Raw genomic sequence first — 27,676 nt, 5'->3', positions numbered from 1 at the left:
GTTGTTGAGGGATAAGTGCAAGGAGGCCGTATAGGCCTGGACGTCTCCCAGTGGAAGATGGTGGCCAGAGGAGAATGTCCGTCGCGGGCAAAACAGAGGAAAGGACTCCGGTTGTAGCAGACAGTTCCTGAACAGTTCAGGGAGAGTTTAGGGTAGGTTGGGAAAAAAACAGCCGATGTTAATGGCTAAATAGCAGAAGTGTCAGCCGGAGCTCGGTAAAGTGCATCTTCACTGTTCGGCTACTGGCTCCGACCCCCGGAAAATTAAAATGTTATTACTTAAAGGGACATAATACTCATATGCTAAATCACTTGAAAGTGATGCAGCACAACTATAAAAAGTTGACAAGAAATATCACCTGAACATCTCTATGTAAAAAAGGAAGATATTTTACCTCATAACTTCCTCAGCTCACCAGAGTAAGTATTCTGTAAAAATAGATCTTTCAGTTACTGCCTAGCTGCAGGTTTAAAAAAAAGAAGAAATTAACAGCAGCCAATCAGCATCAGCAGTGCTGAGGTCATTAACTCTTTTACTGTGATCTCATGAGATTTCACTTAACTCTCATGAGATTTAATTGTAAATTTCCTTAAACTGAATAGGGAAATAACATGAGTGTGCATGAGGCTCACTCCCTGGCCTGTACCGGGACAGGCATACTAATTTGCTGCTTCAAGTCCTTTACATTGGGTGAGAATACTTAGGACATTTTGAGGTAAAATATCTTCCTTTTTTACATAGAGATGTTAAGGTGATATTTTCTAGTCAGCTTTTTACAGCTATGCTTTAGCACTTTCAATTGTTTAAACATTAGCTATCATGACCAGTGTTCCCTCTAAGGACAGTTTTGTGTGCAGCCCAGCAGTGAAACAGTTAACAAGAGAACCATACCTTGCCATCTGCATTGTACAGTGTTTGCTAATTGCAGGGTGTGGTTACTTAATTAACTGTTTCACTGCTGGGCCGCACACAAAACTGGCCTTAGAGGGAACACTGATCATGACCCTTTAACTATCCTACACCCCACTGAGAGTGTAATTTATTCTGCTGGCTGTGTTTACATAGGCTTGTCAATAGCTTACACTCCAGTATATAAACTTTCAGTATAGGTGGGGATACCACAGGCTAAATCAGCTATTAAACATGCCAAAATAGGGGTAAAAGAGCTATTTGTAAACAATTTATAACACTCTTGCAGGTAAAATGGATCATTGGCAACAATTTAAAGATAAGAACATTTTTGGGTGAACTGTCCCTTTAAGGCAGGTGCTTGATAGCACTGGCGAGATTTCTTAGAAAATCTCACTGCCCATAGAGCTTAAAGGGATAGTCTAGTCAAAATTAAACATTCATGATTCAGATAGAGCATGCAATTTTAAGCAACTTTCTTATTTCCTCCTGGGTGGCGCTTGCAATCAGAAAGTGCTACCCAGGTACTGAACCAAAAATGGGACGGCTCCTAAGCTTACATTCTTGCTTTTACAAATAAAGATACCAAGAGAACCAAGAATATTTGATAATCGGAGTAAATCAGAAAGTAGCTAAAAATCACATACTCTATCCAGACATCCCAACCTGCAAAAACTCATTTCAGGGAGGTGGCTTTAACCGCTATTGCGCCCCCACCTCCCCTCTCTGTTATATATTGGACACATTGAAACCCTAAATAAGATAGAGACTTATCATTAAAGTAGCTTCCCACTAAAGTCACATTAAAAAAAGTAGCTTTATTGCACAACCACATACAACAAACCTTTTTTCCAGTGATTGTATGCTTGTTGAATTGTTTTAGAATACAAAGTTTAATTACATGCAATAAATAAGGTATTATTTGTGTTTTTATTTTATTAAAATCAGTGGGGGCTTTTTGGTTACTGATGCATGCTTTAAGGGTTCTATAACGTCACAGCAACTAAAGGCATTCCTTAAAGAAACACTTTTCTGGATTTGGGCCACATTGGATCATAGTACTTGGAGTTTCAGGGAGATTGCATTCCATTTCCTGGCATCAGGGAGTTGCTATTAGAATCTGGGAGACTCCCTGAACTTCACGGGGAGTCGAGTTGGGAATCGGATGTCTGTCTATATGAATCATGAAAGTTAAATTTTGACTAGACTATTCCTTTAATATAAGCAGGCTCCCAAAGGTCAACAGAGTAGTGAAAGATTTTTTTTTTATTGTACTACAATGTCATTTTAAATGCTTATAAAAAATTGTTATATGGAAAGTGCTTATTCTACTTATATTATCGATTTCAATACTAATTAAATGGCCCTTTAATTGTGTCTTATTTGTAAACGTATAGGAAACGTATTACATCTGGGCACATCTAATTTAGCAGTTTTCTCGCATTCTCCTCAAAATCATGCATTTAAGACAATGAATAGTATGTAAAGTTTTATGCCACAATCGTACTAAAATTATAAGGCCAAAACATCCATTAGTGCCTAGCACAGATATACCACTATCCCCCGTGAGTTACAACAGTTCATTCATAAATAAAATCTTTAGCTCACACTACGCTTGCGCGAGATCCCACCGGTCTTTTGACAACTGCTTTACGCATGAGCTGTGTACACAGAGGACGCGTGCGCAATGGGCTCAGGATTTTCGTGTTGCACTGCGCATGCGTGTTGGTGTCAACACCGGCTGAAACAGGGGACTAATTTAAAAGTCAGGACAATAGCCAAGATAACTTGTCTTCGGGACAGAGCCTTATAGCCCGGGACTATCCCGCCTGAAACGGGATATTTGGCAAGTATGCCATGTCCTTCTTCCGCAGGAAAGGTAAGACCGCTCGGGCTATTGTGGTATCTCGGTAAGGGAAAGGCCTCGGGTTGGACCTGTGAGTGTTAGCAAGAATACCAGGCAAACTAGCACATGACTGCTCGGAATCCAGGCAGGATGTGTCCTCCGGGATATACCGCAGCATATAGAGAGATATGACTGCTGAAAGATAATGCATAGGCCTTGATGTGTTTCAGCAAGCAGCCAATAGGATTGTGTGATGTGACAGCTCAATGAAAGTGGAGGATGTGACAGCTCTGAGAGAGGAGGCCAAACCTGGAGGGTGTTACAGCATAGAGAGTATTGGTGGCAGAAAGATTCTGAAGGAATTGACAGAGGTCCAAGGGTCTGACTGAAGGAAGTGTCAGCTAGGGGAATAAAGGTAGGGCTGGTATAAATGACAGCTAGGAGATATAGGAACAGACGTGTGGTTGTCACTGATTAGGAGAGTTAGGAAAGGCAAAGAGGATGTGACAGCTAGGATACCGAGGTAAAGGAGAATGCTGTAGCTAAGAGCTAAAGCACTGGACTGTTGAAAGCAGCCAGGTTTTAAGAATAGGATACATAGGACATATCTAGGGTGACACCTTGGAGACCTAAAGCTAGGAAGAGGTGACATGCAGTTTGGAAATAAATTGAAACCTGGTAAAATTGAAAGCTAGAATACCTGATACAAACCTAGGATAGGCTTTGTTTGATAGAGAAACCTAGAGTAATTCTGGTGTCAGAGGGAGAAAACCTAAAAATTCTTTTGTAAGTAACTGCTAGGCTGTAAAGGGCAGATAGACTGGAGTAAGCGTCCACTTCTATGCTTATAATATGATGGTCGTATTTGATAGGCCAGAAACAAGAGCATGCCTGATATAAGTGACGTGTGTATTTGGGATATGCTTGCAAAATGTGACCACAAAGAGACCTAGGATAGGTGAGTAGGGTGATGCATCTTGGAAGCCTTGGATAAGATGAGCCTATAAACTAATAGCAGGGATGCCTAAAGAATGTGATTGCTAAGAGATCTAGGACAGGCTTTCCTAATTTGGCAAATAAAATAATTAGGATATGCTTGGAGGATAGTGCTGATTGGTCACAATCTGAATTTTGATCTTTAGAAGACCTATAACAAACCTGGTTAATGGGACATCTAGACGTCCTTTATCAAGCTTGAATGAATAGGCTGCAAGGGTACTAATGGGGGGTTCTGAGTGATGCAACAGTGATGCATTGGAGGGTAGGGGTTGGATGTCCTGTAATAGCTGCTGGAAGACCAAGAATATACCAGTATGCGGTACCTACAGTGACAATACATGGAGGATATGGCCTGTAAGAGAACAGTGGTAAGACTGGAAGAAATAGCTGTTGGAAATCCATTATTTTGTTTGTTTTGGAGTTTTAAGGCAGTTTAAGGATGTAGCAGCGTGAAACCCTAGTGCATATTAGAGAATTGTGATGACTGTTAGGAGACCATGGACAGGATTGGAGCAAGTGACATGTAGGTAGGGTGACCATATTGCCGCTTTAAAAAGGGACACATATGAAAAATGCATATGTCAGGGTTCTTTTACAAAACATTTCTTTAAACAGTCCTGAAAACAGCCCTGACATGTATTTTTCATATGTGTCCCTTTTTAAAGTGGCAATATAGTCACCCTACATGTAGGAGACTAAAGCAACTAGGACACCATGGGCAGGAGTGGAGTAAGTGACCACTGTGAGAATATAGGAAGGCTTGTGTAACAGGTGGGAGACCAAGAGCAAGCCTGTAGCTATTAACAGGGAGGAAATAGAGAGCAGGTGTTAAGCAAATTATACAAGACAATGGACAGGTTTGATGTGATAGTTAGAAAGTTGAAAGCAGTAGTGGATACAGTTAAAGGTGTAGTATATTAGGTAGAGCCGCTGACAGGAGGCTCTGGAAGGAATATATGGTTGGAGATATTAATGATATGATGGCTTTTTGTAATGGAGCTGGTTTTGTAGTTATGAAGCTTGTTAGATGTTGAGAAACAGACAATATGACAATTTTTCAGGTATTAGATAATTTAAAAAAAAATGTAACATATTGGAAACAATGAACAGGAACTCCTGATATAAAAAGAAAATCACTAAATTACCAGTACGTAGCAAAAGGTTCCAATAGTAAAGAGAAATGAAGCCCACATTTTTTCTTTTCTATTGTGATTCCGATAGAGCAGTGATGGTGAACCTTAGGACTCCAGATGTTTCAGAACTACATTTCCCATGATGCTCAACTGGACTGCAGAATTCCTAAGCATCATGGGAAATGTAGTTCTGAAACATATGGAGTGCCAAGGTTTTTTCATCACTGGGATAGAGTATACAGTTTAAGATAACTTTCTATTATTATTTTACATTTGCTTCATTCTCTTTGTACCTTTTTATTGAAGAAGCAGCAATTCACTACTGAAAACTAGTTGAACACATTGGAGATGTCAGTAACAAGAGGCATGTATGTGTAGCCACCAATCACCAGCTAGGTCCCAGAAGTGCACTGCTGCTCCTGAGCATACCTAGGTATGATTTTCAACAAAGGATACCAAGAGAATGAAGCACATTAGATACTAGAAGTTAAATGGAAATTTTGTTTTAAATTGCATGCTCTATCTGAATCATGAAAGTTTATTTCAACTTTACTGTCTCTTTACATATTAGCCTAATTTCACTTAAAGGGACAAGAAACGCAAAACGTTCATGGTTCAAATAGAACATTTTTAAGCGACTTTTTGAAATATTTTTATTATCAAATGTACTTCTTTATCCCTGAAAAACATACCTAGATAGACCCAGGAGCAACAATGCACTTCTGGGAACTAGCTGGTAATTGGTGGCTATGTGAAGTACATATGCCTCTTGTCTTTGGCTCACTAGATGTATTCAGCTAGCTCCTAGTAGTGCATTGCTTCTCTAGAGCTGACAGCAATAGTTAATAATAAAATACTTCTTTTTGCACTGTTATGTCTGACTTCCTGGGCATAATATGCTCCAAGGCAGAACATGCTGTGATCTGAGATGTCATTGCAGAAAATGCAGCATGTCTGCAGAAAGACTTGGACACATACAGGAACTGTTAGCTCTTTCGCTTTGCAGCGCTGTTCTGCATTAAACTGTTCTCTTCAAACAGCACTGTGCTCTGGCTGTTTGAAGAGAACAGTCAAATATGGAGCAGCACTGCAAAGCAGTAGTTCCTTTTTTTTTTTTTTTTTTTTGACTTCCTGTCAGGGATTTTTTTTCAAGACATTTTAAAAACTCAACCAAAATTCCCCCCCCCTCTGCAGCTAATTTTCAAGGCCATTTTCAACTACTGCACTATATTATAAAACTTTTGAACTGGTGCTTTAGTGTAGCTGCCTATTTTAAAATTTTATTTTATCTCAAAATGACCAATGTAACAAAGAAATACCCAGTAATCTTAAATACACTAGAAATTCGTAAAAGGAGTCCGTGATTACAAACAGTATTGGCTCTATATGGGAGGGGAAGAAATACTTGCAACAAAGTAGAGTAGAAACGTCTCTCGCCAAAATCACGAAGGCAAAGATCTAGGGATGTGACAGGCTATGAATACTGATCTTTATCCGAAACGCGTAAGCCGTTCTAGTGTGAATGCTTGACCGAAGGCTGTTGTACCCCTGATGATGTTTTTACCTTTTGGATACTTAATAAAGATTGAAGATTTTATTTACTGGATGCATCCATATCGTTTCTATATATTACGATCTCAAAATGACCTGCAGACATTTTTTCACTATAAAAATCTCATCGCAGAAATTGAAAAAAGGTTCAGCTTCTGGGTTAATATGGGCTCTTGTCAGGCTTATCAGCAATTAACTGTCTATATCAAGTGTTCTTTTAATGTTGTGCCTTTTTAGAAAAAAATATAGTTCTTGATTTTTGTGTAAAGATGTGAGTAAAAACACTGGCCTAAATTCAATAAACTTCAGCAGCACCAGTAAGGGGTTAAATATAGGAAATGATCCTTAGACTAATGTTTCCATTTTTTAACTTCGAAAACGGATTATGTTTGGGCAAAGCAGCCTACAATAATGCACAGTCTTGCCACGTTCAATAAGTTTGGTAATGTTTTCCATACTGTGTTAAGCATTTAATGCTGGCAACATACAAGGATGATATATTTGTATTTACGTCTAATTGTTAAACATTTAATGACCTGAATTGGCTACAACTTGAACATTACTGTTGTGTATAACTAGAGAGAGAATTCTAACCATGGCTAGGGCCCACCTATCTTTAAATTTGGGAGAATCTGTTGAGTTCGTTTTGTTTGTCAGAGTGAGTCTGCCGGTATGCTGCATACTACGTTTTGTTAGTAAATTTAGTTAGGTGTGTGATGTGTCAGTGTCCGCTTTTAAATACCTTTCATTTTGTGCCTCTGTTTCAATTAATCTTTCTGAATCAATGCTAATAACCTCTAAAGGACCACACTGCATTGTTCCCCATCTCATTTTGCTGTTCTGTTTTCTCACCACATTTTTTTTTTTTTTTAAATAATATATTTTTATTGAGGTTTCAAGAAATGACAAGTAACAAAAAAAGGAGGAAAACAATACGGTTACCACTTAGTTATAGACATAAACAATTACCAGAGTATAAACAATATAGTTAGTAATGTCTGTTATTTGGGACCACACATAGCACATTGATTTAGAAGTTGAATAGCTGAACACCTCCGTTATAGAATTATACTAAAACAATCACCGTGTTCTACATATCTCTGCACAAATATGCGTGATAATAGTACCTTATACAAATAGTGATTAACCTCATGTTTGTAAATGAGACCTCTTTTTCTTTTAGGGGGTGATGGGGAAAGGGGTATCAGTGGGCCAGAGCCACTCGTATTGAAGTGGAAGGGGGGTAGGGGGTGTTTAAAGTAATATGGTTTCTAGTTGGGCTAGTGAAAATGCTATGATATGGAGAGGGTACTGAATAATTTTCTAGGGGGAGCAGTATAGGGCTATTAGACTATTGACATGGAATTGTGGAGGCATGGGTGGAAGAAAAGGAATGTCTGTAGTACGCATTCCCAAGAGAGGATGGGGCAGGTATAGAGACATCCAATAGGCATATTAACTAAGATAAATGTGCATTTAGGATTGAGCAGTACAGGTTATATATATACAATACAAGTTTAATCGTAGACAAAAGACAGGACATTTAAATATAGCTGGTGTTGGTGAAGGGCCCAATTAACAAGTACAAAAGCTTAAGACTTAGAATAACTGTGTACCAAAAACAGATAATGTAAAAAGGTCCTAACCCTAATTTACATTTACCCCAAGCAAATAAAAGATCAGGTTAAATAATATGTCTATTAACACACAACCCTATAGTATTTCAATAATCCTGCTCTATGTTGAAGCTGCCCCCTGTATCTCTCATGTAACATTAGCAATATCTAACTAATAAAATCGCTAAAACGTTGAGGAGAACATGTACATGGCAACATTATCTAATATAATCTAGTCTACCTTTATAGCCTAACGGTTATCCTGCAGGTATAGCATACCATCCCATCCCTACTGTAAAACAAGATATGCCCCCACCATAAACTAATGAGGGTAGTCTTTGTAAAATCGGAGCTATAACTGTATAAGGGGTTATGTACAAACATAAATGGAGAGCCTCAACATGGGTAACACACTGAATGTGGTAGGCTTAGTGATGTTACGCCATGTAAATATATAAGGCCACTAAGGCTGGCAGGGCCCAACAACATGTAGGCAGAAAACAGTGAGGAAAGTTAAAAAAAAAAAAAAAAAAAAAAAAGAATCTCAACATAAAACAGGGATGTCTTTAGAGCTATAAGTCTTTATGATTACTTAACCCATGCCTCTCCTGGGTAATCTGTCCATGTCGAGCCAGCGACTTATGAAAGGGTCAGCTGCAGCACTTGGTAACCAAGGACTCGATAAACCCTCTCTATTGGGTCGTCTTCTGCTACTCCGCCTCTCATGCACATAACTCGGTTTCTTCTCTGAAGCAGTGTAACTACTCCATAGATCGGCCGCACCTTCCCAGGAGTCGGTTAAGCAGAGTTTAGTGGCGTGTACCGCCTGGGAGACATAAGTGCCGGGGGCTGCTCCGATATAATAAATGGCCACAGTGTTGTTTGCAAGTTGGGTATTCTCCGGTCTCTCCCAGCCACTATCGCTTCGCGGATCGCTGTAAGGTGGGGTGAGAGTGTGAGAACTGACTCTGCTCAGATATTCTGCGTGCTCTCGTGGAGATAGGCCCATCCGCTGGGTTACATGCCCCCTTATTTCCAATCTAGGCTTAGGCTCGGATGTGGGCTCTAGTGTCAGATGTTGCCTGCTTAGGTTAGACGTCACCTGCTGGGTAGCGATGTCCGTCTCTTCAGGCCTGTCAGCTGGCTTGACAGCTACTTTCCCCATGGCAACATGTAAGGCATGGTGTAAGCCCTCAAAATTGCAGAGCATCTGTAGTTCCAGCTCCTCGAGGACCGCCTGCATCTGTAGATGTAAACCCCTCTCCATATCAAGGGACCAGGTTGTGATGAATAAGTTCACTTTTCAATTTTCACTAGCATGGAGCTGCTTTACCCGGCTGCTAGCAAGCCGGGGGGGTGGTTGAATGTGAGAGAAGTAGGAGGCCACGGTCGTCGCTCTCTGGGAACTCCAATTGTTTCTTTCAGCCGATGTAAACAGGGCTATATTTGGTGAAATCCTTGGCTACTGCCCTTTTAGTTTCAAAGTTTATGCGTGATTATAGCTGATTAGAGTAAAGATGACTAGGCTTTTCTAAAATTATAGAGAGAGCTTCTCCATTTTGCGACTCCTCATGGCTGCGGTTAGGACATGCCCCCCACTTTTCATATTTTAATTTTTATTACCATGGGGTGGTTTGTAAAGTATTTGGAAGCTGCTTAACCTTTTCCCGACGTTAGGACGTTTCATGCTGCCTGCAATTTACCATCACTAAATCATTTAACTTTTTTTTTTTTTTGGTTATTGAAAAAATAACCTTAGAAATTAATTTAACCTGCTTAAAAGGACATTAACTCCATATTTAAATTGTAAGCATACAAGTTTAAACAAGTTTCCAATGTACTTCTATTATCCAATTTGGTTCATTTTCTTGGTATCCTTTGTTGAAGTAGGCTCAGGAGCTGTAAGCTAGCTGGTGATTGGTGGCTGCACAGATATACCTCTTATCATTAGTTTACCAATGTGTTCTGCTGGCTCCTAGTAATGCATTGCTGTTCCTTCAATAAAGAATATCAAGAGAATGAACTAAGTGACATTGATAATAGTAATTTGGAAACTTGTTTATACTTGTATGCTCTATCTGAATCATGAACGAAAAAAATGTGGGTTAAAGGGACATTATACACTAGATTTTTCTTTGCATAAATGTTTTGTAGATGATCCATTTATATAGGAAATTACAAAAAAGATGGGCACGGAGGTAAATGAATCCAAATCTTTATTTAAAGCAGTCCCCAACACATGGGTAAAAACATAGAAGAAAGACCTTAAGTCTTACGCGTTTCGCTGTATATCGCCTTACTCATAGACTGATGTCTGTCCTCTCACAAAATCCAACCTTTATACATATCACTGCAATCTGATAGGACAACATGGATCTCATAGATTTAAAGCTATATGCACATACAATGCAGAGTGAAAACATAGTACATTCAATCGTTACAGCTTGTTTATACAACATTTAAAGCATCTTTCCCATATGAATATATATGCATATTAATAGTAAAACACAAACCTATTTATGCAAAAACCCAATGAGTATATTGGGGTATCAATGATGGGGGAAAAAAATAATTTTAAATAATGTAACAAGTATCAATTTGGTTAACTCATGCATGTTTAGAAACAAAATACGAAATGGCATAGAACATTTTTCTATGCATCATACAGCATACTCTCTTAATATTTTAGGGAACTCAGGGCATTAAACAGCAATTATCAGCATTTCAAAATATGTCAAAAGTGAAACATCCCCTCTCAAAAGATAGAGATAAAACTTAGAACCCAATAATGTATTTTAGTTTTTTGTTCTTTGTGGTTATTCATTTGACTTAACAATAGCCCATACAGTTTTTTATTGTTGTTGTTTTTAATAATAGTGCGCTGATTTTCAGACTCCTAACCAAGCTCCAAAATCTTAGGAGAATACTGCTGTATACGTTCTCCAGCGTGCTCCTGTTTGTGTAAAGAGTCTTATCATATGCAGAGGAAGGGGGGGAGTGTCTGCTATTTCCCACTTGCAGTGGGTGTTCCAGATAATCTTTTTAACAGTGTTTAACTGGGAGCTTCTAAGTAAGTTTTTAAACGGTTTTATACTGGATTTTTAGATCAGTATCTGTGCATATTATTCTGTATAGTAGTGTCTATTACATGCAGTTAAATGGGAAGTGGTGTATACTGTCCCTTTAAGCTCTGTCGTAGCCTGAGTGAGGCTCATGCAAAGCAGAAGTGAACTTGGCAGGAGCCTGTAATTAAAGGGTTTTTAAACTGAGAACATAATCTCCTTAAAATGTTTAATGAAAATGTAAAAGGGGAAAAAAAAATATACACATCCATTATTTATTTATTTTGTTCATATTTTCTGTAAAATACCTCTGAATTGTGCTTGTGCCATGCTGTTTAGAGAGGTTGCAGCTCAAATAGTCTACTTACATATGGTGCAGTTTGCTTGACATTGCTACATATTACACAGTGATTGTGTTTAGCAATATGCAGACTCTTTTACAGCTAATTCTAACTGGATAAACATCCTCAATGTTATTCTCAAGTGATTTTCTTATGGACTTGTGAGAGAGCAATATGACACAAATGATGTGAAAATATTTATTTTGTATTAGATTATTTATAATTGAGTGCTCTATTTATTTATAGACTGCTGCATTTTTAGTGCCCATGATGTTCCAACAAATCAGTGAATTAAAACAATATGAAGTGACTTCTCTTTGTCCTGGGGCTTGCCAGCCCAGTAATCATTTTTTAGCAAATGAAGGACTGTATTGGACAAGCAGAGCTGCCCTGTTAAAGGGACAGTAAAGTCATAATTAGACATTCATGATTTAGACAGAGCATACAATTTTAAACAACTTTCCAATTTACTTCTATTATTTTAATTTGCTTCCTTCTCTTTTTATCCTGTGCTGAAAGGTTTATCTAGGAAAGCTCAGGAGCAGCAAAGAACCTAGGTTCAAGCTGCTGATTGGTGGCTGTATGCTGTATACCGATTGTCATTGGCTCATCCATATGTTCAGTTAGAAACCAGTAGTGCAGAGCTTTCAAAACTTTTCATGTTGGTGACACAGGAGTAACAGGAGGTTAAACTAACTTGTTTTAAGAGATACAGACACATACATAAATTATATAATAATAAAATGCATTTACAAGTAACAGTATGTATGTGCCAGAATTAAAAATAAAAGTTTAATAACGCCAATAGATACTTACTATTTAAATGGGATGTATGAGGTTGATGGGATGAACACAGTTTCTGTATATTTGGTGGAATATTAGATAAAGACACTCGCATTTTTAAGCTTCAACTTCCTATCCATATATAAAGAGCAGGAGCAGCAATGCACTACTGGGAGCTAGCTGCAAAAAAAAACTTTTTTGACTTCCGACTTCAGCTCAGCGTTTAAGCTGCTGCCCTTAGAGCTCTGCGAGTCCGACTGACTTCTTCCCGCGCTGCAAACACACTGCTGTCCCACTCACTGACTACACGTGCAGTCACGAGCCGATTGAGGAGACTACACGTGCAGTCAGGAGCCAATGTGCTGCCAATGGGAATAGTTTCAGTTCCCCACTAAGCTGTGCCAATAGGTTGAGATGATCAGTGACCCACTAGGTATCAATCATGTGTCAACTACATGATATGCGTAGCAGGCAGGCGAAACAACCAAACAAAAATTTAAAAAGAATTTTAAATTTTAAAAAAATTTGTGCTGAAGCAGGGACACACCTACACACTGCCGCTGACACACTAATGTGTCACAACACACAGTTTGGAAAGCACTGCAGTAGTGCATTGCTACTCCTTCAAAAATTATGCAAAGAGAATAAAGGAAATTTGATAATAGAAGTAAACTGGAAAGTTGTTTAGAATTGTATGTTCTACCTAAATCCTGAAAGAAAATGTTTGGGTTTCATGTCCCTTTAAGTGAACTTGCTCAGTGACGTAACATTGAATCACTAAAACCAAATACATCTCCCTTTTCTGACACACAGTATCTCATCAAAGATCGGTTAGACTGACTGAAAGTGAATGTCAAGTTAAGGGTATTAGAGAAAGTCAAGCGATAGAAGTTAAAAAATGAATGACACTTTCATTCATGAAATAGTTAGGAAATACTTATCTTCAGCGATATTTCAAATGAAACGCTGTACGGTGCAGAGCTAAAGCTCCGGTCTCCATTTTCATAAATTGACAGATGACACATCTGCAATCAACTAATCGTTTCCCCCCCGGGGCGTTCAGCCCCTTCACACAAACTTCGCGGCCCAGGGCTACACAACGATTAGTTGATTGCAGATGAGTCACCTGTCAATCAATTGATGAAAATGGCGAACGGAGATTCGGCTCTGCTCCGTACAGCGTTTCATTTGAAATATCGCTGAAGATAAGTATATCCTAACTATTTCACGAATGAAAGTGTCATTCATTTTTTAACTTCTATCGCTTGAGGGACAGCTTACTCAAAAAAGTCTCCCCTTTAATTTGTTACCAATGATCCACTTTACCTGCTAGAGTGTATTAAATTGTTTACAAGTATTTCCATTAGCCTTATATTAGCATTTAAAATAGTTTATTTAGCCTGTGGTATCCCCACCCATCCTGAAAGTTTTTAGCCTTGAGGCCAAGCTGTGTTAACACAGCCAGTAGAAGAAATTACACTCCCAGTGGGTTATAGAAGAGATAAGGTAATAAAATGTTAATTTTCTATTGTTCTTTCCAAGTATTGGTGATTGGTTTATGGACAGATATAAGATAAAGAAGCAGGTATATGTACACAATGTGATAAAGTAATGAGATCTGATAATACATATAAGCTCAACCCATTTTATTAGGTTGTGGCTTCAAAACAAAATCAGCTAATTCATATACACAAATAAGCCTTCAAAAAGCAAATCTCATACATTTTATACTCTGCATCTGGTAAAAAAAGTAATTGGAAACACATTAAGGGAAAAACTATTTTATAGTATACTGTGGTCCAGAATTTCCATTTCGGTGCATCACTAGAAATAAATGGTACATAATAAACCTCTTATCTGTATCAGCTCCAGTCCAGCACCTCTTGCTGTTTTAGTTTTTATTATTATTATAAACCTTACAGCCAATTAGAGACTGTATCGCCTAAGTCATTCATGGCATTTTAACTGTTCATTGTTTAGCAGCACTTCAAGTGAATGTCAAGTTAAAGGGAAAAACTGAACCCGAAATTCAGGATGCACTTGGCCGAAAACCAAAATATTTTTTTTTTTTTAAAAGAAATTTAAAATAATTTTTATTTATTTATTTTTGCATAATTTGACTATTTAAAGGGACACTGAACCCAAATGTTTTCTTTCATGATTCAGATAGAGCATGTGGGTTTTAAGCAACTTTCTAATTTACTTCAATTATCAATTTTTCTTCATTCTCTTGCTATCTTTATTTGGAAAGCAAGAATGTAAGTTTAGAAGCCGGTCCATTTTTGGTTCACAACCTCGGTTGTCCTTGCTGATTGGACAGCACCAATAAACAAGTGCTGTCCAGGGTACTGAACCAAACAATTGGCTGGCTCCTTAGCTCAGATGCCTTCTTTTCAAATAAAGATAGCAAAGGAACAAAGTTTTATAATAGGAGTAAATTAAAAAGTTGCTTAAAATTGCATGCTCTATCTGAATCATGAAAGAAAAATGTTTAGGTTTAGTGTCTCCTTTAATGAATGAATCTGAGTTGAAAACCTGCAAGCCAATAAAATAAAATAACACTTTTTTATTGAAAGTAACACACACTAAAATTGGACAAAATATATCTTAAAACAATAATATACTACACAATAATTTTCCCAAGAAAAAAACAGGCCAAAATGTTTATATGACTGAAATTTCGGTGCATCCCTACTTAAAACAATATTAAATATCAATATATTGTATTATTCTTTATTTAGTTCTGTGTAACAGAATCAGATTTAACAGTTTTTTTTATTTTTATTTTTAACAATTATCCAAATAAAGTATAGTCCTCAAACTATTATTATATGCAAAACAGTAAGTCAAGTAATGAAGTCAAACAGCAGCTCTAGGTTAGCATCAAATTAGAAATATGCTACGCAAGAAAAACGAAATAACTGAAAATGCCATTTTCAGTGCATCCCTATTTATTTCTTTATATTTCTAAACAATTGCTAAATATAAATGTTTAACCTCACTTCACACTTCTGTGTTCCTGCATTGTTTCCTTGTTTAACATATTGTATGCAGGACACTATGTTGTAAAACTGTAAGTATAATAGATGACGTTAATAAGCGGTTGAACCAGCTGAAAAAATGTAGGTGTGGTGATCTTGTCAAATCGAATGTTGCCAGGTCACTAAAAATGTTGCATACTAGGTGTTAACCTGTCTTTTGTAGTTAGAGTATTATTTTTGTGAACTGTACCCACCCCCTACCCACAAAAATAGTAGTTTCTTTCAACATAATACTTCTACCTATAATTGTACACTACACAGTTACATTAAATCATCTGAACCCTTCTCTTAGCTAAATCTATAACTGTTTTAGGTTTCTTCAAGTTAACTCCCTTTAGCAAGGTTAGTAATTCTCATTGTATACATATTTTAGTAAGTAGGATTTTTTTGAGAAGCTTTGTTAGGTCTGATTAATGCAAGTTATTGTGTATAAACATTATGCACCAGTATAAGTGGCACACTATCTATGCTATAAACTATGTTGAGCAATTTCCATAGTGTGTGTTGTATCCCAGACAAGCTCCACGTATGTGCTTAATGGGACACTGAAGCCAAAAATGTTCTTTTGTAATTCAGAAAGAGCATGCAATTTTAAGCAACTTTCTAATTTACTCCTATTATCAATTTTCTTTGTTCTCTTGCTATCTTTATTTGAAAAAGAAGGCATCTATGCTTTTTTTGGGTTCAGTACTCTGGACAGCAATTTTTTATTGGTGGATGAATTTATCCACCAATCAGCAAGGACAACCCAGGTTGTTCACCAAAAATGGGCCGGCATCTAAACTTACATTCTTGCATTTCAAATAAAGATACCAAGAGAATAAAGAAAATTTGATAATAGGAGTACATTAGAAAGTTGCTTAAAATTTCATGCTCAATCTGAATCCTGAAATTTTTTTTTTTTGGGTACAGTGTCCCTTTAACTTCTTTATGCCCTAACAGCGCTGAAATTTAACTACGTTAGGACGGCATGGTATGTTCTACCATATACGGCATTCTGTAGTTTCCCCTTTTGAAGTAGGCAAGGATCGGCCTGCGTGCCTAGCAGCATAAGTAGTGCCCCATGATCCAATCTCTGCCTTGAAATCATGGGATCACATCAACGCTCGCATGATTTAATTTGTACTAATAGTAATTACAGTTCCGATGTGAACACTATAGAACCGCCACAAAGGGGTTAATAATAAACAATCTTCTAGTCTTAAAGGGACAGTAAGTCAAAATGAAACTTCCATGCTTAAAGGGATACTAAACCCAACATTTTTCTTTCATGATTCAGACACAGCATGTAATTTTAAGCAACTTTCTAATTTACTTCTATTATAAATTTTTCTTCGTTCTCTTGCTATCTTTATTTGAAAAATAAGGCTTTTAAGCGACGGAGCCAGCCAATTTTTGGTTTAGAACCTGGACAGCATTTGTTTATAGGTGGGTGAGTTTATCCACCAATCGGCAAGAACAACCCAGGTTGTTCACCAAAAATGGTCCAGCTTCTAAACTTACATTCTTGCTTTTCAAATAAAGATACCAATAGAATGAATAAAATGTGATAATAGGAGTAAATTAGAAAGTTGCTTAAACCCTTAGTGACCAGAGCACTTTTCCATTTTCTGACCGTTTGGGACCAAGGTTATTTTAACATTTCTGTGGTGTTTGTGTTGAGCTGTAATTTCCCTCTTACTCATTTACTGTACCCACACATATTATATACCATTTTCTCGCCATTAAATGGACTTTCTAAAGATACCATTATTTTCATCATATCTTATAATTTACTGTAATTTTTTTTTTATTATAAAATATGAGGAAAAAAATGAAAAAAAACCCCACACTTTTTCTAACTTTGACCATCTACAACCACCAAAAAACACCAATGCTAAATAGTTTCTAAATTTTTGTCCTGGGTTTAGAAATACCCAATGTTTACATGTTCTTTGCTTTTTTTGCAAGTTATAGGGCAATAAATACAAGTAGCACTTTTCTATTTCCTTACCACTTTTTTTCAAAATGAGCGCTAGTTACATTGGAACACTGATATCTTTAAGAAATTCCTGAATATCCCTTGACATGTATATATATTTTTTGGAAGACATCCCAAAGTATTGATCTAGGCCAATTTTGGTATATTTCATGCCACCATTTCACCGCCAAATGCGATCAAATAAAAAAAATTGTTCACTTTTTCACAAACTTTAGGTTTCTCACTGAAATGATTTACAAACAGCTTGTGCAATTATGGCACAAATGGTTGTAAATGCTTCTTTTGGATCCCCTTTGTTCAGAAATAGCAGACATATATGGCTTTGGCGTTGCTTTTTGCTAATTAGAGGGCCGCTAAATGCCACTGCGCATCACACGTATTATGTCTAGCAGTGAAGGGGTTAATTAGGTAGCTTGCAGGGTTAATTTTAGCTTTAGTGTAGAGATCAGCCTCCCACCTGACACATCACACCCCCTGATCCCTCCCAAACAGCTCTCTTCCTTGTCCCGCCATCTTAAGTACTGGAGAAAGTCTGCCAGTACTAAAATATTTTTTTTTTCCTTTTCTTCCAATTATTCTGCTGTGTAGGATCCCCCCCCCCCAACAGCTCTCTAACCCTCCCCCTCTACCTTATTGGGAGCCGTCTTGGGTACTGGCAGCTGTCTGCCAGTACCCAGTTTACAATACAATTGTTTTTTGTTTTTTTGTAAAAAATACTTTTTTTTTTTTTTTTTTTTTTTTTCCCCCTGTAGTGTAGCTTTCCCCTCAAAAGACCAACCCCCACCCCTCCCATATCCCTTAATTCAGTGGTCTCAAAGTACAGGCCCTGGGGCCAAATGCGGCCCTCAAGATAGTTTAATCTGGCCCTCCCCTGTTTATTAGGCAAACTATTCATTTGGCCCCATCAATTTTTTTTAGTGTTCTAAGAAGTGTAACAAGTTGATGTTCTATATAGTCACTCACAAGATAATATAAAGACAAGCAGGCATTGTCCAGTGTAGCCCCCATTATGCACTGCTTGGATAAATGTTACTTATTATTCAGTTCCACAATGATCACTTCACTTGGCTCTCACAAGATAAATATACACTGTGTATGTCTATTGTAGACTACAGCTCCTACCATGCACTGCTACTTGGGTAAATGTCAATTCCAGTTTCTTGTATATCCAGTTCCAGAGCACTCAAGCTGTTCAAGTGGCCCTCCTATGTGAAGAACACTTGGCCAGTGGCCCCCAGGATGCAATGAGCTTGATACCCCTGCCTTAGATCTTTTAGATTCCCAATTCCTACCCCCTTTCTCCCACTTAATATAACATTTTCCATAGTGTAGTGGTTCCCGCCGGCCCCTGTGCACGCGCATGTGCCCCTGGCAACCCCGCCCCCTCTTCATGCTAGATCCCATCGATGGCCGCCCACCTGCCTCCCACATTGGCTCCCACCCACCAACGATCACGACCATTGATGTCCGATGCAGAGAGGGCCACAGAGTGTCTCTCTCTGCATCGAATGGCTAAGTATTGTTATTGCAGGATGCCTCCATATCGAGTTATCACTGCAATAACAGGAAAGCGGCTGGAAGCGATCAGGATCGCTTCCAGTGCTTTTAAAGACAGACAACGTATGGGGTACGTCCTCGGTCGTTAACTGTATTTTTTTGGAGGACGTACCCCATACGTCGTCTGTCGTTAAGGGGGTTAAAATTGTATTCTCTATCTGAATCACAAAAGTTTCCTTTTAAAAGGATAGTCTAGTCAAAATTAAACTTTCATGATTCAGATAGAGTATGCAATTTGTAACACTTTTTTCTAATCTACTCCTATTATCAATCTTTTTTCATTCTCTTGGAATCTTTTTTGAAAAAGCAAGAATGTAAGCATAGGAGCCAGCCCATTTCTGGTTCAGCACCTGGGTAACACTTTCGTCTAAATGTAGCCACCAATCAGCAAGTGCTACCTAGGTGCTGAACCAGGCTGGCTCCTAAGCTTACAATCAAATAAAGATACCAAGAGAATGAAGAAAAAATGATAATAGGAGTAAATTAGAAAGTTGCTTAAAATTGCATGCTCTATCTGAATCATGAAAGTTTAATTTTGACTAGACTATCCCTTTAACCCCTTAATGACCAGACCATTTTTAAAATTTTCTCAGCCTCCCACCTGACACATCCCACCCCCTGATCCCTCCCAAACAGCTCTCTTCCCTCCCCCACCCCACAATTGTCCCCGCCATCTTAAGTACTGGCAGACAGTCTGCCAGTAATAAATAAAAGGAGTTTTTTTGTTGTTTTTTAAAAAAAATAAAAATAATAAAATATTTTAACTGTGATGGACCCCTGCCTTAGCCCCCAACCTCCCTGATCCCCCCCCCCAGCTCTCTAACCCTCTCCCCTACCTAATTGCCGCCATCTTGGGTACTGTCAGCTATCTGCCAGTACCCAGTTTGCCCCCAAAAACAAAAGTATTTTTTTTTTAATTTTGCACTTTTCTGTAGTTTAGCAGCCCCCCACAATACCCCCATCCCCCTCCTCCTCCCAGATCCTTTTATATTTACTTTTTTTTTTTTAAATCTTTTCCCTCCCCCTCTCCCTCCTCATTGGTGTCAGTGGCTAATGCGAGTGCACATTGCACTCACAGGAACCGGATGCCGGTTTTGGATTTTTTTTTTATATCAACTTGTACTAATTTATCTATTTACCTCATGAATGTTATTTGACTAATTTTTAGTCATAAGCACTGTTGTGCGCCTGTAAACCAATCTTTTAATCTATCTATCTATCTATCTATCTATCTATCTATCTATCTATCTATCTATGTCTGAATATGCATTTTTCTTAAATCCCTCTAAACTTTACCAGGATTTTATTAAAATTGTAATAATAGAATAGTGTTTCCTGGCTTAAAAGAAGTAATGTATGAGAAATTGTTTAATTGGTGAATGGCAATTATTTTTCTGCCGCTTTTAATCTTCATTGATCAATACATTTTAATTGTACAGACTCAGAGGCAGAACTTTTTTCTTTTTTCTTTTTTCTGTGATGAGATTTTTTTTAGTGAAAAATTTTCTGTAGGTCATTTTGAAATTAAATTCCATTTTAAATTAGGCATTTTCACTAAAGCACTAGCTTAATTACAATGTATTGATTAACTAAAGAATAAAGCAACATTTAAAGTTTTATAATATATTGCAGCAGTTGAAAATTGCATTGCAAATTAGCTGCATAGAAAAGTTTTTAAAATGTCTCTTGAATAAATTTGTTTAATTTTTCTCTTGGAGTAACATCACATAATAATTATAAGGTAAAAATGTAGAAGTAATAAAAAAGGTCCATTACTCACAAAATGTCTTACATTCAGGCAGGGCCGCCATCAAGGGGTGACTCCTGTCAGGGGCCCAGTGGGCCCCATGAAGCAAGCACAATTCTTTTTTAAAATTTTTTTTTTACATTTTGGTCACCAAACAGCAGAGTGCTATTGAGCGTGGGAAATGTCATTACAAGGAGTAAAGCATTAGCATTTGAGAGGATTTCTGAGTGTGCACTAAACCACTATGCACAGAGTGAGACAGACTTAGCACTTCAGTTTGTACAGTGCGTGCCAGAGTCAGGCGGCAGATCCCTTTCATTTGCAATGGACTTACTTAGTAAATGTTTTTTATTTATGTGTGCAATTTCAAATTGTAACTTCAGTGTGGTGGGGCCAGGGGTCCATAAAAAACATTTTTTAGCAATATGCAGCAGTGTATTTATGATTATTTGACAATTCTGTAGAAATTTAAAACCATGCAGTAATGTTTCCTCCTCAATACACAAATGGTAGGTGCCCTTTTGGCAGATATAATTTTTTTTTATTTTAATATTTATACAGTATCTCACAAAAGTGAGTACACCCCTCACATTATTGTAAATATTTTATTATATCTTTTCATGTGACAACACTAAAGAAATGACACTTTGCTACAATGTAAAGTAGTGAGTGTACAGCCTGTATAACAGTGTAAATTTGCTGTCCCCTCAAAATAACTCAACACACAGCCATTAATGTCTAAACCGTTGGCAACAAAAGTGAGTACTCCCCTAAGTGGAAATGTCCAAATTGTGCCCAAAGTGTCAATATTTTGTGTGGCCACCATTATTTTCCAGCACTGCCTTAACCCTCTTGGGCATGGAGTTCACCAGAGCTTCACAGGTTGCCACTGGAGTCCTCTTCCACTCCTCCATAACAACATCAGAGAGCTGGCCTTGCGCTCCCCCACCTTCTGTTTAAGGATGCTCCTCAGATGCTCAATATGGATTAGGTCTGGAGACATGCTTGGCCAGTCCATCACCTTTACCCTTCGCTTCTTTAGCATGGCAGTGGTCATCTTGGAGGTGTATTTGGGGTCGTTATCATGTTGGAATACTGCCCTGCGGCCCAGTCTCCGAAGGGAGGGGATCATGCTTTGCTTCAGTATGTCACAGTACATGTTGGCATTCATGGTTCCCTCAATGAACTGTAGCTCCCCAGTGCCGGCAGCACTCATGCATGCCCAGACCATGACACTCCCACCACAATGCTTGACTGTAGGCAAGATACACTTGTCTTTGTACTCCTCACCTGGTTGCCGTCACACACGCTTGACACCCTCCGAACCATATAAGTTTATCTTGGTCTCATTGAACCACAGCACATGGTTCCAGTAGTCCATGTCCTTAGTCTGCTTGTCTTTAGCAAACTGTTTGCGGGCTTTCTTCTTTCATCTTTAGAAGAGGCTTCCTTCTGGGACGACAGCCATGCAGACCAATTTGATGCAGTGCACAGTGCATGGTCTGAGGGCTGACCCCCCACCCCTTAAACCTCTGCAGCAATGCTGGCAGCACTCATACGTCTATTTCCCAAAGACAACCTCTGCATATGACGCTGAGCATGTGCACTTAATTTATTTGGTCGACCATGGCGAGGCCTTTTCTGAGTGGAACCTGTCCTGTGAAACCGCTGTATGGTATTGCCCAACATGCTGCAGCTCAGTTTCAGGGTCTTGGCAATCTTCTTATAGCCTAGGCCATCTTTATGTATAGCAACAATTCTTTTTTTCAGATCCTCAGAGAGTTCTTTGCCATGAAGTGCCATGTTGAACTTCCAGTGATCAGTATTAGAGAGTGTGACTGCGATAACACCAAATTTAACACACCTCCTCCCCATTCACACCTGAGACCTTGTAACACTAACGAGTCGCATGACACTTAGGGGTGTACTCACTTTTGTTGCCAACGGTTTTTGACATTAATGGCTGTGTGTTGAGTTATTTTGAGGGGACAGCAAATTTACACTGTTAATCAGGCTGTACACTCACTAGTTTACATTGTAGCAACGTCATTTCTTCAGTGTTGTCACATGAAAAGATATAATAAAATATTTACAAAAATGTGAGGGGTGTACTCTTGTTATATACTGTGTGTGTGTGTGTATGTGTATATATATATATATATATATATATATATATATATTCCATATGTAGAAAGTAACAGCACCACTGCATCAATTTTCTTAAAGGTGAATTATTTCTTTATTGGAGATATCACAACAATAAAACAGCGACGTTTCGGACCTACATGGTCCTTAATCATGCATAGTTAAAACACAGTAAAACACACATTTAAAAAGGGTGGTATGACCAATCAGATTTCAGCTCACATTCTTAATTGAATTAACCCATGCCTATCCAGGCAAGATAATATACATATTACTTTTTCTATTAGTGGCCTCTAGTGGTACCATATTGAATAACACCCTATCAAAAATTATAAAAACAAATACAGATCGTAGTCCCTATTCAGATCATAAGGGTACAATGTATTCAATTTCTTGATCCACCAAACTTCTTTTTGTTTTAGTTTAAGTTCTCTGTTACCCCCTCTTCTGTGTGTGGGGATATGGTCGATTACTTGGAAGCGCAGCTGACTAACAGTGTGTCCCATTTGGGTGAAATGTGCAGATACTGGCAGAGACATATCTTTAGATTTAATTGATGCCTTATGCTGACTAAACCTATCCCTGGCGGCTTGGGTGGTCTCTCCGATATAACAGAGGCCACATGGACATTTGAGTAGATAGATTACATAATTGGTTTGACAAGTGTATAGACCATTGATGGTATACTGTTTACGTTTGTCATTTTGGGCCAAATATTTACCTCTAATAACTGAATTACATTGTGCACAGTGCAGACAAGGATAACATCCTTTATTGGGAGTAGTCAAATAGTTAATTTCAGATTGTTTAGTTGTCCCCACATCTGCTCTGACTAGATTATCCCTTAGATTTCTCACCCGTCTATAGGATGGCATTGGTGGTAATTTGAAAGACTCAACCTCAGGATTAAATTTAGTTAATAGATGCCAGTGTTTTCTTACTGCTTTAAAAATATGTTGGCTTCGCTGACTATATTCCATAGTGAGCACCAATCTATTTACATCATTTCTGGTTTTAGGTTTGGCTTTACTTTTATCAAGATCCATGATACTTTTATTTATAATCTCCTGAGGATAACCTCTTTCAATAAACTTCTTACCCATAGATTGTAGCCTAGAGGGCAATCTGTCCTGATCACTCACTATCCTTTTAGTGCGTAGTAACTGGCTTCTTGGGATAGAATTGAACACTGTCTCCGGATGGAAACTTTCATACCTCAAAAGAGTGTTTCTGTCTGTAGGTTTAGTAAAGAGATCAGTGTTCAATTTATCATCTTGTATATAAACAGTGGTGTCCAAAAAATTAATCTCATGAGATGAATATGTAAGTGTAAACTTGATGTTTGTCATTGAGGCATTAATTTCATCCACAAACTGTGTCAAAGACTCCAATGAGCCCCCCCATATGCCAAAAATATCGTCTATATACCTTAGCCATAGCTTACAACAAGAATTGAATGACTTATTGATGTAAACAAATTTATTTTCAAAGCCACTCATGAACAAATTGGCATATGAGGGGGCTACATTGGAGCCCATGGCCGTACCCCTCTTCTGCATATAATAGGTGTCCTGAAACAAAAAATAGTTGCAGTATAAAACCAGTCTTAACAAATCATCAATAAGATCTATCTGTGTTAGGTCATACAATTTACAATTATTCAAAAAACTTCTCACAGTATCAAGGCCTGCCTCATGAGGGATAGAGGTATACAAATTAACCACATCTAGAGAAAAGATAAACCAACTTTCTTCCATTTTTACTTTTTCTAGTTTTATCAGGAAATCATTGGTGTCTTTTATAAAAGACTTCTGTTCTTTAACCATTGGAAAAAGAATTCTATCCAGAAAAATTGACACATTTGAAAAAATGGACTCTGTGCATGCCACAATGGGCCGCCCTGGTGGGGATGACATATTTTTGTGAACCTTGGGCAAGGTATAAAAAACTGGTGTTATAGGATGTTTCTTATATAAAAAATCAAATACCTGTTTAGTTATAGTATTGCATTGAACTGCCCTATCCAGAATTGTTTTTAATTCTTTTTGTATTTCAACAAGAGGATTGTGGTCTAGTACTTCATATACCCCTCCATCAGAGAGTTGGTGTAAAATTTCTTGAATATAGTACTTAGTGTCTAATATTACAACAGCTCCGCCCTTATCGGCATTTTTTATTGTAATATCTTTATTGTTTTTTAGGGACAACATAGCTTCATATTCATCTTTTGTAAGATTATAATTTTTCATCTCTGGATTTAAGTTAAATTTTTTCATTAAGTTATTGATATCCTGTTGTACAAACCTAATAAAAGTTTCCACACCAGAATTACTGGTAGGAGGTATGAATGAAGACTTTTTATGTAAATTAAGGCATTTCAGATCAAGGGGATTTGTTTGCATAACACCTTCATTTATTTGGCTTTCAGTACACACATTATTAGTATTTATATTATTGCTACCATACATAGCTTTCAACCTGAGCATTCTGAAAAATTTATACAAATCTTTATCAACTTCAAATTCGTCACAGTCCTTAGTAGGGCAGAAGGAAAGTCCTTTCATTAGCAAGCTGTGTTCCGTCTCGGTTAGCTCGTATTCCGAGATATTAATTACTAGACTCTCCTTGTCCTGTATGGGGGAAATGTGGTCAGGCTGTGCGTTTACCTTCATTTCCGCATACCTCGTCGGAACCTCCCTCCTTGTTGACGTCTCGGCATCTGCCGGTTTCGGTTCCAGGAGCTCCGCGTGTACATCCGTTGTTCTTTGGGATCGGCGGTGCTTCCGCCCTCCCCTCCGGTGTCTCCTTCTGAGCCGGAATCTAAAAAACTTTCCCCAGAGGATGACCCTTCGGCTAGTCTGTCCTGCTCTGTTGACGCTCTCGGCATTCTCCTCCAGTGAGGTGTATCGCGTATCTCGCGTTGTCTTGACGTGTGGTCACGTGACCAGTTGTACACCCGGTGATTGGTGTAATCAAGCTCATCACGTACAAACTTAGATCTTTTCCTCTCCTCAAGATCTGAACGATATTGAGCCAACAATGTATCAATTTCTTCTTTAGTGGTTTTCAACATTTCCAAAGTATACTTTGTTTCCATTCCCCGCTCGGCTTCCAGCACCAATCCTTTTTGTTTGTCAATCTCTAACTGCAGACATTCTACAGTGAGCACAATTAAATCAAAAGAGCACTTGTTAAGTATACTCTCAAATCTTGTTCTGTACAGTTCATGGTCAGCCAGTATGGTGGGTCTCAATTTTATCCTTAGGCCTCTAGGAATTCTTTTAATGCGGTAATATTCTGCTAGCGTGACTGAGTGCAGCTCTAGAGAAATCAGTCTCCTCTTTGTTTTTTCATATTCCTTTTTTGAATCCACTTCAGCAGAATTTCTTAGAAAGTTCCTTGATCCCAAGGCCAATGAAGTGATGCGTGCTGCATCAAGGTCAGAATAGGAAAAAGTAGCAGGTTGGATATCCTCCATAGTACCTTCACTCGCTGGTAGTGCACGTAACTCTGCTGATTCCATGTGTGCAAAATAAACAGAGTCCATTTTGTGTGGCCACCATTATTTTCCAGCACTGCCTTAACCCTCTTGGGCATGGAGTTCACCAGAGCTTCACAGGTTGCCACTGGAGTCCTCTTCCACTCCTCCATAACAACATCAGAGAGCTGGCCTTGCTCTCCCCCACCTTCTGTTTAAGGATGCTCCTCAGATGCTCAATATGGATTAGGTCTGGAGACATGCTTGGCCAGTCCATCACCTTTACCCTTCGCTTCTTTAGCATGGCAGTGGTCATCTTGGAGGTGTATTTGGGGTCGTTATCATGTTGGAATACTGCCCTGCGGCCCAGTCTCCGAAGGGAGGGGATCATGCTTTGCTTCAGTATGTCACAGTACATGTTGGCATTCATGGTTCCCTCAATGAACTGTAGCTCCCCAGTGCCGGCAGCACTCATGCATGCCCAGACCATGACACTCCCACCACAATGCTTGACTGTAGGCAAGATACACTTGTCTTTGTACTCCTCACCTGGTTGCCGTCACACACGCTTGACACCCTCCGAACCATATAAGTTTTTCTTTCATGTAATTAACAAGAGTCCATGAGCTAGTGACGTATGGGATATACATTCCTACCAGGAGGGGCAAAGTTTCCCAAACCTTAAAATGCCTATAAATACACCCCTCACCACACCCACAAATCAGTTTTTACAAACTTTGCCTCCAAGGGAGGTGGTGAAGTAAGTTTGTGCTAGATTCTACGTTGATATGCGCTCCGCAGCAAGTTGGAGCCCGGTTTTCCTCTCAGCGTGCAGTGAATGTCAGAGGGATGTGAAGAGAGTATTGCCTATTGAATGCAGTGATCTCCTTCTACGGGGTCTATTTCATAAGGTTCTCTGTTATCGGTCGTAGAGATTCATCTCTTACCTCCCTTTTCAGATCGACGATATACTCTTATATTTACCATTACCTCTACTGATTCTCGTTTCAGTACTGGTTTGGCTTTCTACAAACATGTAGATGAGTGTCCTGGGGTAAGTAAGTCTTATTTTCTGTGACACTCTAAGCTATGGTTGGGCACTTTATTTATAAAGTTCTAAATATATGTATTCAAACATTTATTTGCCTTGACTCAGAATGTTCAACTTTCCTTATTTTCAGACAGTCAGTTTCATATTTGGGATTATGCATTGAATTATCATATTTTTCTTACCTCAAAAATTTGACTTTTTTCCCTGTGGGCTGTTAGGCTCGCGGGGGCTGAAAATGCTTCATTTTATTGCGTCATTCTTGGCGCTGACTTTTTTGGCGCAAAAATTCTTTTCCGTTTCCGGCGTCATACGTGTCGCCGGAAGTTGCGTCATTTTTTGACGTTATTTTGCGCCAAAAATGTTGGCGTTCCGGATGTGGCGTCATTTTTGGCGCCAAAAGCATTTAGGCGCCAAATAATGTGGGCGTCTTATTTGG

At 38.5% G+C, this 27,676-nt stretch overlaps 1 protein-coding gene across 1 annotated transcript in view; it reads left to right on the top strand.

Annotated features, from left to right (window-relative positions):
• Positions 1 to 2,619: 2,619 nt before the first annotated feature.
• The window catches only part of AKAP10 (A-kinase anchoring protein 10), a 212,843-nt gene continuing 187,786 nt past the window's right edge, over positions 2,620 to 27,676 (top strand). The window contains exon 1 of the mRNA XM_053706086.1: positions 2,620 to 2,788. Within this exon, the coding sequence (XP_053562061.1) occupies positions 2,767 to 2,788 (22 nt within the window). The 5' untranslated portion in view covers positions 2,620 to 2,766. The remainder of the gene's footprint in view (positions 2,789 to 27,676) is intronic.

The sequence above is a fragment of the Bombina bombina genome, chromosome 3, assembly GCF_027579735.1.
Source record: "Bombina bombina isolate aBomBom1 chromosome 3, aBomBom1.pri, whole genome shotgun sequence".
In the NCBI taxonomy this organism is placed as follows: Eukaryota; Metazoa; Chordata; class Amphibia; order Anura; family Bombinatoridae; genus Bombina; species Bombina bombina.
This window is presented reverse-complemented; position numbering and strand designations above follow the sequence as displayed.